General features: G+C 38.9%; 1 protein-coding gene across 1 annotated transcript; it reads right to left on the reverse strand.

The window, feature by feature from the left end:
- Window positions 1–2,519: 2,519 nt before the first annotated feature.
- Window positions 2,520–5,289, reverse strand: LOC146522986 (ladderlectin-like). Its single transcript, XM_085142948.1, has 5 exons — window positions 5,046–5,289; window positions 3,580–3,689; window positions 3,190–3,324; window positions 2,912–3,023; window positions 2,520–2,838 (listed from the first exon to the last, which is right to left on the reverse strand). Exons 1-5 carry the CDS (start codon window positions 5,107–5,109, stop codon window positions 2,771–2,773), a joined length of 489 nt encoding a protein of 162 aa, XP_084999074.1. The 5' UTR covers window positions 5,110–5,289; the 3' UTR covers window positions 2,520–2,770.
- Between the last annotated feature and the right edge of the window lie 9,108 nt (window positions 5,290–14,397).

Consider the following 14,397-nt stretch of genomic DNA (forward strand, 5'->3'; position numbering starts at 1 on the left):
TTCTAGTTAGAGAAATTTAAGAGGCTTATCCCTCAAAACTGTAAATACAAAAAAGTTGCACAAACTAGTTTCCTACCACAGGAAATTTATTTTGAGTGTCTTCATGGTTTTATTTTTGAAATACACCAGTTTTTATATACTGCAGGAAAAACGAAAATAAATATTATAGTGCAAATTTGCAAAAAGGCAGCATATGCATCAAAATAAACTATTTCCAGCAGTGCAATATGAGTCCTAAGCATCCCAGAAACGACACAGAAAGTCATAAAGTCAAAGGTAACTTTTAAAAACACCAGTATAGGCTCATGAGGCCCTGATGGTAAAAGACTACATCCGTCCTGAACCACCTGGATCTGGTGGTGTATTTTGAGGCTGTCGGGAGCCAGCTGGGGGTGGTGGTGGTGGTGGTACTGTCATGATCCTGGGTCGTTTACCCAGCGTTTTGTGTTTCATTTTGGATTCATCTTATGTTTTCTGTTAATTCTTATTTTGTATTAGTGCTTAGGGTTTGGTTCTTCTGTGTAGCACTTTAGTGTTCTCCCTCCTTTGCTCTGTTTGTGTCCCTGAGTTTGTCTTTGTGAATTTCCTGTTTTACTTTGAAGGTCTGTGTCTGTTATCACTGTGTCAGCTTGTGTCTTCCTGTCATCTTGTGAATTAGGATCAGCTGTGCTCCTCTCCTGTGTGCCATTACCTGATTACCTTGTGTGTGTATATATAGTGGGTGTCAGTCAGTGTTCCTTGTCGGTTTGTCTGTGTCACTCTGTGTTATTTTGGTGTTTCTCTGCTCCTCGCCTCGTGTCCTCCCTTTGTGTTATGATTTCAGGTTTGGTTTTTAGTTTTCCCAGTTTAGGTTTTGCTTGGCTTGTTCGTCATTTTCTGTTTTTCACTTTGCAACGCTGTAAATAAAACCTCACTCGCATCTCCATCGCTGTCTGCAACTTGGGTCCTCATTCACTCCATCACACGTCTGGTGCCCCAGCCGTGACAAATAAAGTTGGAATTATTTTCTTAAAAATAAAACATATAATTATTTTATTGTTGTTTTTAAATATTTTTTTTAAATTACACACCAACACAAATTCTCCTGTGTGCAGAGCTTCTCACCTCGAAGCTCCCCTGGGTTTACTGAAGTACACAACACTCTCCTCCTGAAAACGCCGGACTTGACCCTAGCTCATATTTAAATAGATGGAATCTTCTTGGAATGTAACGATTTGGACAGACGGCATTCTAATGTTTAGTTTCCCCAAACCAGTCCACCAGAAATACACATCCAGCAGGCTAAAGTTTCCAACAGGAATGGTAAAATATCTTCTTGTAAGACAACAGAAGATCAGAGAATTGTGCCCCAAGGCCTAAACAGTATTCAAGGTTATTAGGAAGAAACAACGATAGGAAAATAACACATAAGACCAAACAATTTAATGGAACTTGGAGCCTAATTCAATAAACACTGCTTTGTTTCACTGAAATCTGACAGAGCCCAAAATATCTAAAGATACAAAGATATGTTTCTCTGACGTGTGTGGTCTAAAAAGTGAACTCAACCTGTTAGAAATGTTGCTAAAGTCATGAAAGTTCCTTCTCTCTTTTTCTTTTCCAAGATTGCTTGATAAATTTTCTATAGGCTCCTCTTGTTCAGGTTTTTCTTTTATCTGTTTATTTCTTCATTTCCATTTGTGTTCTTTTTGTGCTACTACATTATTTGTGGTATACAATTTGACATGTCTGAGGCAGGACAGGCAGAAAAAAGAGAGGGTTGTAGGGGTATGTAATAAAAAGATACAACATAAATAGAAATGCACAATGTGTGTGTGTGTGTGTGTGTGTGTGTGTGTGTGTGTGTGTGTGTGTGTGTGAAAGAGAGAGAGAGAGGGCCAAGTGTGAGTTTGTATGTGTCTTTCCTAGGGTAGCATTGCATTGGTACCCTACATTGGCAGTAGTAGGGTAGCACAGCTCTTGTTTATACAAGCACTCTCTTGCAGTAGTAATGACTTGAACAATAGCCATTTTGTTTCCGTTTTCTTTGGCACATGCACTGAAATGTTCTGCAGAGAGAACAGAGTATGATGCAACTACAGCCCAGCCCATACAGCAGTATATTAATGACTAACTTTATATTGCAGTTGTTCTCCTCACTGAATTTTGGTCCGATTACAGCATCCTCCCATGCAGTTACATTTGTTCCTAACCCTTCGGGAACCCTCATGTTAACTTTTATCGAGTGGAAAAAAGTTAGCATTCATCCCCCAGCTTCACTGTGTTTATATTATGCTAACCATAGCTGTGTAGCTAGCCACCATATAGCACATCATTATATACCAGCTAGCCCAACTTCAGTAACCCTACAAACGCCACTTAAAAAAAGATTTCCAGATTTTCTATTATATTCCATGACTTTGTAGCTCCAGATGTTGCGAATATTAAACCACACAGTGATAGTTGCAGAACTGTACAGATTCTGAAGTACATATTGCAAAGCTTTAATGGATTTAAGACAGATTAATGACACACCTTCATTCAATGCTCTTTCTTTATTGATTTAGAAGATGAGAGATAAGAGTTCAGTCTACATCTAAATGAAACTGTGCTAAAAGCATTCTTTCCACAACAAATGCATTTCTCTTGCATTAAGAGACAACCCAGGTCTTGTTTATGTTACTTGTCGCTTCATTCCTTGCGTAGCATTACAGCAATAAAGGAGATAAAAGATGTATAATGACACACAGATTCTTCAGGTGATATCTTGTGTGAAGTATTTGTGCTTTCATCAGATTTTCTTGGCGCAGACAGATGGAATAACATATTCACAGCCATAGTCATCCCAGCACTTTTTGTCTGTAAGTACCAAAAACCTAGTTAGTGCTAAGTAAACACATGATTATTTTATCATGACCACACAGTGATTTACCTGACCAATTTACATATGCACAGTTCTGATTGCCCTGATAGTTATCAGGCTGTCCAGTACACCAGTTTGTGTATTTGAGAGGGGTCCCGTCACTCCAAAACCAAACCTTTTCCTGGGAAACACAAAATAATAAATAATGCTTTCTAAAAAAGGCACATTGATAGTTTTCTTTTGTCTATAAAGGCATAAAAAACTTTTTGTTTTTTTGCATATGGAATTCTTTTTTATTCTTGTTTTTCTTAATTTCCTGGTAAATAACTTTATGTATTTTAGCATACCTTTATTGCATCCGAAGCTCCAATCCAAGCATTTCCATCCTGCTGAGTAGCATCAGATATCAGCCTCTGAATCAGCTGATAGTCCTCAAGGCTGTGCACAGATGCAAGGTTTGCATTCATGGACTGACAGTTTATCTACAGCGAAGAGACAGCAGAATTGCTAAAAAAAATATTTTTTTCTTTACATTGGTAAAGCGGAAAAAAAGTGCAAGAGCGAGGGTGAGAGAAAGAAAAAAAACCCACGGCTCGCGATAAGGAGCCGGTTCGCGTCGTTCACGTCAAAGATCCGGCTCTAAGAGCCGTTTTGTTCGCGACCGACACATCACTACTGGCTAGTGACCAAAAGAGTGAGACTGCAAGCAACTGGTTGGTGATAATCACTGATATTACCTCAGCCTGAGCCCAGCTCATGGGCTTAGCAACATAGATGAAGCACTGGTCGTAGTACTCAGTCCAACCACAGGGACAAGATGGGGACTTCTTGACAAGATACCATTCTCCTATTGACAAACAACATGATTTTGAATTGAGTCATTGTATGTGATTAACTGGTTTCATTGACACAAGTACTGCTTACTAGGGGTGCAACGATACACAAATTCACGGTTCGGTTCAATACTTTGGTGTCACGGTTCGATATTTTTTCGATACAGAAAAATGTTCATGCCTTTTTAATTTGTCATTTATTGAAATTATAAATATATATTTTAACTCAAAAGTACAGTTTTTAAATTTAATGTCGCTGAAACAACAAAATAATAAAAATAATTAAATCTATCTGATCGAGAAATCACTCATTTTTGGAAAAGAGAGTTTATTACAGAGAAATGGCTCTTTCCAAAATAAAAGCTATACTATGCGCTTCTTCTGGGCTATATTCTCAGCAGCATATTAAACATATCAGGTCCCCATAAGGAGAATCATGTGCTAACGGCTGTCTAAATGACTCGGGTAAAGTTTGTAGCGTGCTTGTTGTTTTTGTCTGCTTCCACTTGTGTTTGCACTAGGATGATGTCGGCGTAAATGTGCAGTCATATTTGTTGTGTTCTCACTAGTGCTGTCAGCGTAAATCTTGTTAAAATGACATTAACGCCATAACGTGGCAAATCTCCGTTAACAAGTTACCGCGGATCGCCCCGTGAGTGGGGCTGGACGGCATCAACACATTAACAAGCTAACTGCGCTAACGCACTAGTTCCCACCAATTGAGCGTTGCGTGGCACATCCGACATACTGTTTTACTTTTGTCCATGACGCGCTTACCTTCAGGGTACAGACAGCATCGTTAGAAGAAAAGTTGATAAAATAAATGTAAAAAATTGTATTGTTCGATACATGCGTACCGAACCGAAAGCACTGTATCGAACGGTTCAAGTTCAGTATTGTTGCACCCCTACTGCTTACGATATTCATAATTAGAATCTGAATTTAAAAAAAAAAAAACAATTATTAGATATGTTTGGTTTAATTTGATCAAATAAGCCTTTAACATCATTGTATTTACCACAGACTTTGCAGATTAACATGATAATATTATGTGGTGTTTAAACTATATATTTAAAATTTTCTTTGTATGAGCAAATATGTATTCCAACAACTGCCTCCAACTAATTCTGAAAAAAAGAAAAATAGACATTATATCATATTTAGGAAAGTTGTTTTTTTTATGGTTGAGGTTAAAGATAGAAACTCTAGAGGCTTTTATGGCGGTTTAGAATTTAAATTTTCAGTTCAGGTTAACCAGACATACTAAATATTATCTCAAAGTAATCAGAGCACTTAGAAGTCAAAATTATTGCATCTGTGTTGTTCCCTGCCTTTACAGTATGATAAAAGAAATATACAATAATATTCACCAGCAGCAGTGGTCAGGGTCGCCATTGCACAGAGAAGTGCAGAAGTAGTCATCAGCTTCATCATGGTGATCTTTAGTATCTGCAGGAAACAGAAGACCCAAAGTGACCAGCAGTTAATAAAAGGAAGGATGGAAGATGATCAGGAATCTTATGTCACAAATATTGTAGGATATCTTCTCTTCTTGTCAGTGTCAGACTATAACCTCAGTCTTACAGAGTGGATGTGCTAAATAAGTCTCAGTCCTGCACTTATATTCACTCTTAGATACACATCTCAAAACCACAAGCAAACACTTGGCATCAGTGGCGGTCCTAGCCTGTTTGGCGCCCCGGGCGAACACTCCCTCTGTTGTCGGAACCATACTGAATTTTGCCAGAGAAACACACACAGACACACACATATGAAGAGAGAGAGAGTATGCATCGATGCATAGTATGCAAACAGCTATCAAACAGCCATCATAATTCGTCATACAATGAGAACAGGACAAATCAACAATTTACAATGACTAATTAATATTAAAATCTGTAACATATTGTATTGTTTGGAGTTTAGTCTGTTACTGTTACTATTTTTACCATTTCTTTTTGGAGCAACTGTAACACACATAATTTCCTTAGGGATTAATAAAGTATTTTGATTCTGATTCTGATTGTTTCAGGATGACCTGCCATTATCCAATGACACATCTGCTTTCCTGCATCTTTTGCTCATTTCTCCTCCTCGTCTTTTCTCTTTTTTCTAAACTGAGCACCTGATGGCTTTGAACTTTTCTTGTTGATCTTGGTTTTACTTTTGCACTCCAGTATGAACACAAATCCCCCAACTCGAGGATCACCACAACATAACCTAATAGACCTACACCTTAGTTCACAAATTCACTTTGTCTAAGGTGCATTTCTGAGATTTCACACAACCCAGGATTCAAATGATGAATACATAATGGGCTTGGATTTACATCATTATGAATGAAATGTGCTCTATCTGGAAGCAGCCGGCCCCCTTTCGACGGGTTGTGTGTGAGACTTTAAATCATCAAACTGTAAATTATAAATTTTAAATTGTTATTGATCCCTTTACCCCTGATCCTAAAGTGTATATTTATTTTCTTACTCTTCTTATATTTGTGTGTCACAAGTTGACCTGGCTGTAGGTTGTGGCACTTGGCCAGAGGTGGCGCTGGTTGATTCGAGTCCATGTTAGTGCACAAAGTAAACTGCAGCTTTAGTTGCGAAGCAAAAACGCAGAAACCGGAGAAATAAAACATGCGAGGGGGACGATAACGACGACAAGAGTCTCCCAATTGTTTACTCTTGCTGTCCTGTGAACAACATCGGCGTGGTGTTAATTGTTTGCTGTTTTCCCGATCGCGTCGCGCATGAGGATATCACCAGGTAAACTCGTGACATTTTTAAACATTTTGTTGTTCAACAGCATCAAGACTGTGACACTTGTGAGGTTTGAGATAACCTCACAAGTGTCACAGATAGGGTTGCCAACCGTCCCTTAAAAAACGGAATCGTCCCGTATTTAGAAACAAAAGTACACGTCCCGTATTGAGCTAATAAGGGACGCACTTTGTCCCGTAATACAGTGAGAATCAAAAGTAGTCTTTAAGTTTTAATGTAATTAACGCTTTGTTTGAAAACATAATTCCCAGCCCCGCCCCTGCTTTGTGACCAATGAGCTGACAGCACACTTATGACAATTCGAGTATGACAATTCAGATTACCGCTCATCTCATTGGTTGAGGAAAGGTCGCTTGCGGAGAAAATACCGGAAGACAACAGATGACCACAACAAAAAGCATGACCAACAGGGAAACAAACGCCGACACTGCGGTGCAAGTCTCAGACGACAGTACACCTGAAGTTGGGCAAACACTGTGCGATTTTCAAACTGCACGATTGGCTCGCAGGGGTTAGACGTTCGTAGGTGACGATGCAGGTCTCACACTATACCGCCCGATGCTCTGATGCGACCTGAGTCACACTGTGCCTCCATAAAATGAAGGTTATAACAGAAAATCTGTCGCTCGCTCTCCCTCTCTGTCTTTCACTCACACAGACACGCACACCACCGCCATCAACTTTGCTAAATTACTAATGACAAACATGATCAGGCAGCTGTGATTGAGCAGCAATGTAAATCCAACTATTTTCACGGTTGTTGTGGTCGTGATAATTTGGTGATGCCACATCGAAAAGGCTCGGATGAGCTTTCCAAAGTTCTACAAGTTGTGCCTCCATCGCTTGTATCCAGATCACACGCTGCACTGCTGCTCCGTCTTTTTCACCGACGTTTACGTGTTTGCTCGTGAGCAGTGTGAGCGGCTGCGGTGACACCCTCAGAGCGATTGATGATCGGGAGCTGGTCGTGAGGTGTTAATCGCTTCTCGTTACCCCACGTATACTACACGATGCACGATGAAGGCCAAAATCGGGCCGATCACCAAATTGGTCGCACGACTCAAAAATCGGCTCAAAATGGGCCAAAAATTGCACAGTGTGAGCCAGGCATTAGACCAGCAATGTTTGTGCCTCTCAGAGAAAGAAAAAAAGGCTGCAAAAGTGCAGGGAAGAATGGGAAAGGAAAACACCTGGCTGGAAAAGTGCACGATAACACCTATAAAGCGCACTGCACTGTGTGCCGGCGCACTTTTTCCATAGGCATGCTTCTAATGGTGGGCACATGAAGAACATGAGGGGCGTGAAAGCTCGGGGAACCCTTAACCAATTTTTGTCCACCAGGCCACGGCGGAACCAGATATGGTAAACACTGGTTTGTTTGTTTTTAAACCCTCTGGTTAAGGTTAAAATGGGCATTTGCAGTGAATATCAGCGCTATGTGGCCAGAAGTGTGATAATATAATTTATTTTGTGTAGTAAACAACTGCAAGGATAGATGATTACAACGAATAGATGAGTAATACATAAAAGTAATACATAGATGAATAATGATGGTGAGTTATGATGCGTAATCATGGGAACAAGTGGGTTTACAAACGGGAGCAAAAGCTGAAATAATGCCTCTACTGAAGCCAATTGCACTAAATGCACTAAATGTGCACTGTTACAAGAATATTTTTCTTTCTATTGTTTTCTATTAATTTATATAATTTTAAGTTAAGCAGGACAGAGTTCTTTTAAAGAAAGATTTACTTTTATTATCAAAAGTTAAGCATGACAGGCTTCTGTTTAAGAAAGAGACCTGTTTTATTGTGTTAATGTTGTCATGTTGAGCTAAAAATAAATGGCTAAATGATTTTTGTTTCCCATGTGTTGATATCACACAGAATATACGCATCTACTTAAATCAAATTCAAGCCAAATGGTTAAAAAAATAATTTCACACACAAAAAAAGAGCTAAAAAATTCACCACACTGGGAAGGGTGAAGACAACTGGGTCGCCCGGCCCTGGCCACGAGGTGTCCCTTATTTATTTCTCAGGGAGTTGGCAACCCTAGTCACAGATGACACATTTGGCATTTTTTTTTTTTTTTTGCTGGTTTGTCGTTAGCAGCTCCTGAAACGCATCCAGTTAATCTGGAACACCGGAACAGAGCAGGAGGGAGAGACAGAAAGAGTCAGGGACAACAACGTCACATCAGAAAGGTATAGTAATCATCCACAACTATTTTCAGTTGTGGATGATAAAGGATTCAGAAAGTTTATTCATGCGGGCCCATATGACAGAGAATATGCATCTTCTTTTTGTTTTCATATTTTAATTTATATTTAATTGTGTTGTGGTTTTCAGTGTTTTGTGTTGTTTCACTTTAAATTTGTAAAAGGAAAAAAAGGTGAAAATTTAAATAGTTAAAAGCTGAACTGTGAATAGTTGGTTTTTGTAATATATGATTTATTTATTACATTTTATGTGGAGTGAATAAATAAAAGTATATTTATGGTGGCCCCTAGAGACAAAGCACATACAAACTCCAAAACATGTACAAAAGACAACAGTGTTGAGCCTTTGTTACCGAGTGGCTACACAAGCCAGGAAGTACCAACGACCGGATTTGGTGTGTGGTAGTAACAGGTAAATGAACTTTTTTTTAAATTATTTGAATATATATGAGTGCTTGTGTATAAATACACAAACAATACACATATGCTTTCAGTTGTGTAATTTAAGTGATCTAGGTAGCTCTGTTTTGGAAGCTCAGTTAACGCTAGAAATGTGTTTTGGAGTTTGTACGTGCTTTGTCTCTAGGGGCCACCACATATATTTATATATGAACATATGTAAATAAAACTTTTTTTTTACATTAGATTATTCCTTTTGTGCATAATTTTATATTATTGCTAATAATAAATAAATTAAAACAACAAAACTCCCTGAAGAGCCAGTTCAGTGCCGAAAGAGCCGGTTCTCTAAAAAGAGCCGGAAATCCCATCACTTGCTGGGTCCGTGTAATGGTCGTGATCTACTGTCATGTTTGGGCTTTGTGCAGGCAGGAGTAGGACCGAAACGCAAAACTCACCACGCAGGAATTAAACTCAAAAAGCTGCTTTATTGCAGAATGGCACAAAAAATATAACGAAACTAAACTGGGACATGGATAAACTGACACACAGGGAAACACAGCCATGAGGGAGATCACGACACTGACACACTGACACACAGGGCTTAAATACACTGGGAAATAATGAGGGGAATGAGACACAGAAGGGGAGCACAGCTGGGAGAAACCGGATATAACGAGACCAAAGGGAAGCGAAACTCAATAGGGGAGACAGAGCAACTAAGAAACACAGAGAACAATAACAAGGAGACACAGAGGGCAGCTACTAAATACTCAGAAAACTAAAGAGAATACAAGAAAGCCGAACTAAGACACTAGACCAGGGGTCTGAAACCTTTAACACCCAAAGAGCCACTTGGACCCGGTTTCCACGCAAAAGAAAACACTGGGAGCCGCAAATACTTTTGAAATCTAAAATGAAGATAACACTGTATATATTGTTTTTTACTTTTATGCTTTGTGTGAACAACTAAAGTAAGTAAAGTTTATTTATTAAGCGCTTTTCACAGACAGGCAGTCACAAAGCGCTGTACACAAATATTCAATTCAATTGTATTTATATAGCGCCAAATCACAACAAAAGTCGCCTCAAGGCGCTTCATAGATACAGAGAAAAACCCAACAATCATATGACCCCCTATGAGCAAGCACTTTGGCGACAGTGGGAAGGACAAACTCCCTTTTAACAGGAAGAAACCTCCTGCAGAACCAGGCTCAGGGAGGGGCGGCCATCTGCTGCGACCGGTTGGGGTGAGAGAAGGAAGACAGGATAAAAGACATGCTGTGGAAGAGAGACAGAGGTTAATAACAGATATGATTCAATGCAGAGAGGTCTGTTAATACATAGAGAGTGAGAAAGGTGACTGGAAAGGAAAAACTCAATGCATCATGGGAATCCCCCAGCAGCCTACATCTATTGCAGCATAACTAAGGGAGGATTCAGGGTCACCTGGTCCAGCCCTAACTATATGCTTTAGCAAAAAGGAAAGTTTTAAGCCTCATCTTAAAAGTAGAGATACTGGTTTCCTAAAATACTTTTGTTATGGTTTCAATCATGATCACTTTTTCATTACTGTTAATCCAGACTGTCTCTCACTGTCACGGTCCTGGGTCGGTGACCCAGTGTTTTGAGTTTCTTGTGTCTGAGTTTTTGTATTATGATCTTTGTTCTCTTTGTTGCCCCAGTTTATGCTTTAGTCTAGTGCAGGGGTCGGCAACCGATAATCTCAGTAGAGATTAAAAATATTAAAATAAACAACACAATCAATAGACATTATACACAATGTAAAAGATCAAATGTAAATAATGTAAAGAATATAAAATACGTAGATCAACAAAAGGCTTGTTTGAACAGAAAAGTTTTTAACTGCTTTTCAAAAGAATCCACAGAACAACTAAAGTGTGTTGCTTATGAAATCCATGAAGTGCTACAGAGAAAATTACATTTTATTTATGTAATTAACACATTTTGAACTCTTAAAGAAATATAACAAAAGGAAAGACACCCAGCTAAACTAAAATGATCCAGCAAACAAAAACTGTTGTGAGCCACCCTTATATCGCCTTTGGGCTTTTGGAGCCTCGACCTGACTTTTAAAAAATAATTGGAAAAAAGCACTATGCTGCTAAAAAAGGAAAATTAGATATTTGCAAAATTCTGCCTAAATATGTATTTTACCTGGTTAATGTGTGTGGCGGGGCGTGGTCTGCAGCGCCGCTGCAGGGGAGGCGGACGCACCTGAGCTGCACCCGCAATCACGCCTCACCGCCTTAAAGTCTGTGCTCCCTCTGCTGTTGTGTTGTCGGGCTGTGAACTGAAAAGCTACAGCCGGCTGTATGCGTACAGCAACCGTGTGTGAAAAGTGGTCAGTAAAGAGATGCTGAAAAGCGTGTTCATGCAAACATCGTCGGGTCTGCCGTGATATGTTTACAATAAGACTTCTGGTCCCGAACCTCTGCGCACAGCGTCTGCAAAACGTGGCTTTCATCTTTACGCAGGACTGTAAGCTGTCATCTGTGAGGCGTGAGCGGTGTTTGTTTTAACATAGTTCATGTGGAGCTGCTGACATAATGTGGATCCGAAGATCCATAACTGGCCTACCTGGGGTCGAAAGTGTGTGACGCTTATTTTGAGTGATGAAAAAATAATATAATATAATTTTATTTTTATATTTCAAAATCACAATAATCTTCCAATTTAGAACTACAAGTTAAAAAAAAGAACTAAACACAAATAAAATACACTTCAGCTAAATACTTCTAATTTATTTTCCCAAACCACCCGGAGCCGCAGTATAAGGACAAAAGAGCCGCAGGTTGCCGACCCCTGCACTAGACTAAAGAATAAACTGGGGCAACAAAGAGAACTAAGATCATAATACAAAAACTCAGACACAAGAAACTCAAAACACTGGGTCACCGACCCAGGACCGTGACAGCGAGAGACAGTCTGGATTAACAGTAATGAAAAAGTGATCATGATTGAAACCATAACAAAAGTATTTTAGGAAACCAGTATCTCTAAAGATTTGAAGAGAAAAGGAAGTTAATGATATTCTGAACAGTGATTTATGTGCTTTTCATACTGACCACAGAGATGCAGGAGTTAAACACAACTACAGTACAGACTAATGATTCATTTTAATTTTCAGTTCAGTTTTATTTATGTCACATCACTTCACAAGATGCTTGACGTGCATGAGACACATGTTTACTCTGTTCTGTAATATGAGAATGTTCTTCCAACTCCCATTAAAGAAACATGTTTTTGGCACCATCAGTCTCACATGATACTGAATAAGGATGTTTTTTTAGAAAAGGGTTGGGTGCTCAGTCAACACACTGAATAAATACCAGAGAAATTAAACAATGGTTTGAAGCTTGTTATTATAGTTATTCACTTCATCAGTATTTTCAAGTCATTCTTTGATAATGATGGATCTTTGATTGAGTAATATGATTGAACATGGAAACTGCAGCTACAGGTGAAATAATGTCTGACATTATTGTGCTGCAAGCTGTAAATTCTGTAACCTCAAAAAAGTGTTTCTGTTGTAAAGATCTTTGGGACGGCATGAGGCTGAGGGTTGAAGTGTACACTGTCAGGTTTCGAAGGTTGTTCACAGAGTAAACTGTGATGAATTTTAAAATCTACATCCTTCCTTCCCTTTAGACATTAAAACTGTTGTGGGAGAATTGCAGTTCGTATATTTACTGTAATATGAGAATGTTTTCAGATCCACTGTATCAGCTAAAGTATCACATGTGTTACCAACTCTTGTTAAAGAAACAAACTGTGTTTGCATCATCAGCCACACAGGGAACTGAATCAGGATGTTGCTCTAAGGTTATGTGCTCAACCAACAGCCTGAATAAATAAAACTAAAAAACTGATATTAAAGAATAGTTTAAAGTCTGAAGTGTTGTCTTCGTCATTTATTTCATGTGACAGTGATGCCTAGATCCCTGATTTCTGTGTTTATGAAGACAAAGATCAGTTTTAATAATTCTTTTGTAATTGTCTGCAGTGTTAAATAATAATTATGATCCCATAAGCAATGGATGCCATTAGCAGGTCACACTGAGTGTAGCTGACATCACTTTGTGATTTCTTTCTGTGTCTCAAATCAGGTCTAAACTTTCTGAAATGTTTGTTGTTCCCTATGGAAATATCTGTTTTTGGTATTATTGCTGTGACCAAACAGCAGCTACATGTGAAACAGTGACAAACTGTGTACAGGAAGTTCTTTCTTATTTTGTGGGACTGATGGATTTTTGTTTTTTGTTTTTTTTGCTGCATTAAACATTTCAGAAGCGACTGCCAGATTGTTTATCCTGTGTAGGCTCTTTGGTCAAATATTTCTCGAGGCAGAAGACTTGCTTGTACTTTATTAAAACGGTGGTATGACCTTGGTCATAATTTGCATTGTGGGAATATCATTTGTGTTCCTCCCTCCACGAGGACGATGGTGTTAACGCTATCTTGTGTTTTCCTTCTTAAATTGGATAAAGACTGATTATGTCTCCACTGATTTAGGAGTCGACTCTGTGTTTTGGCTCCACCTTCTTTCCACCTGTCAAACAGACCGTGTGCGTACTGCCATGTTTTGATGCCCAGAAGAACTTAGTACATTTTGTAAATACCTTTACAACGCACGCCTGATAGCTTACAGGTGGGAGTCCTTTTTTCTCTTTATTTTGGTGAGGTTGGTGCCATCTGACCTCTGTATACATCACATCATTCTCCACTCTCTCATCAGACCACCTGGTGGAGTCTGTCGGGCTGCTGAAGGGACTCATTACTCTTTATGTAATTAATAATGTCTCTATCTGCTAGAAAGGATGTTAGTGAACCCAGAACCTCTCCTTCTTTGTCTTTGTCTCACACACACACACACACACACACACACATTCACACAAACAGTGTGTGTGTGTGTGTGTGTGGGGGGGGAGAGAGAGAGAGAGAGAGAGAGAGAGAGAGAGAGAGAGAGAGAATCAACAGTAAAAAAATTATCTTAAAACTACAAACACTGTCTTTTATTTATTTTCTCCTGAAACAATGTCTCCCATTTTTGAACACAACTGTTACTGTCCAATGTGATTTAATTGAATCAGTAACTATTTTGAGAAAACTTTAAACTTTTTAAATAGATTTTTATTTAAGGATCTTATTTAATTATATTATTATTCATTAATTAATATTTAATATTATTAATATTATTTATTGTGGACTTGTGGAACCACACAGCCCCACTTACCCCCACCATGCTTACTGACACCCTCATCACCACTGTGGATTCATTCCACTTCCGGGTACCACCAT

The sequence above is a fragment of the Neolamprologus multifasciatus genome, chromosome 3 (genome assembly GCF_963576455.1).
Source record: "Neolamprologus multifasciatus chromosome 3, fNeoMul1.2, whole genome shotgun sequence".
Lineage (NCBI taxonomy): Eukaryota > Metazoa > Chordata > Actinopteri > Cichliformes > Cichlidae > Neolamprologus > Neolamprologus multifasciatus.

Excerpts from the sequence above, each read along its gene's own strand:
- LOC146522986 (XM_085142948.1), bottom strand. The coding sequence starts at position 5,109 with ATGATGAAGCTGATGACTACTTCTGCACTTCTCTGTGCAATGGCGACC. Across the intron at positions 3,325-3,579 it reads TGAGCTGGGCTCAGGCTGAG|ATAAACTGTCAGTCCATGAA; the intron begins GTAATATCAGTG and ends TCTTCGCTGTAG. Across the intron at positions 3,024-3,189 it reads GAGCTTCGGATGCAATAAAG|GAAAAGGTTTGGTTTTGGAG; the intron begins GTATGCTAAAAT and ends TGTGTTTCCCAG.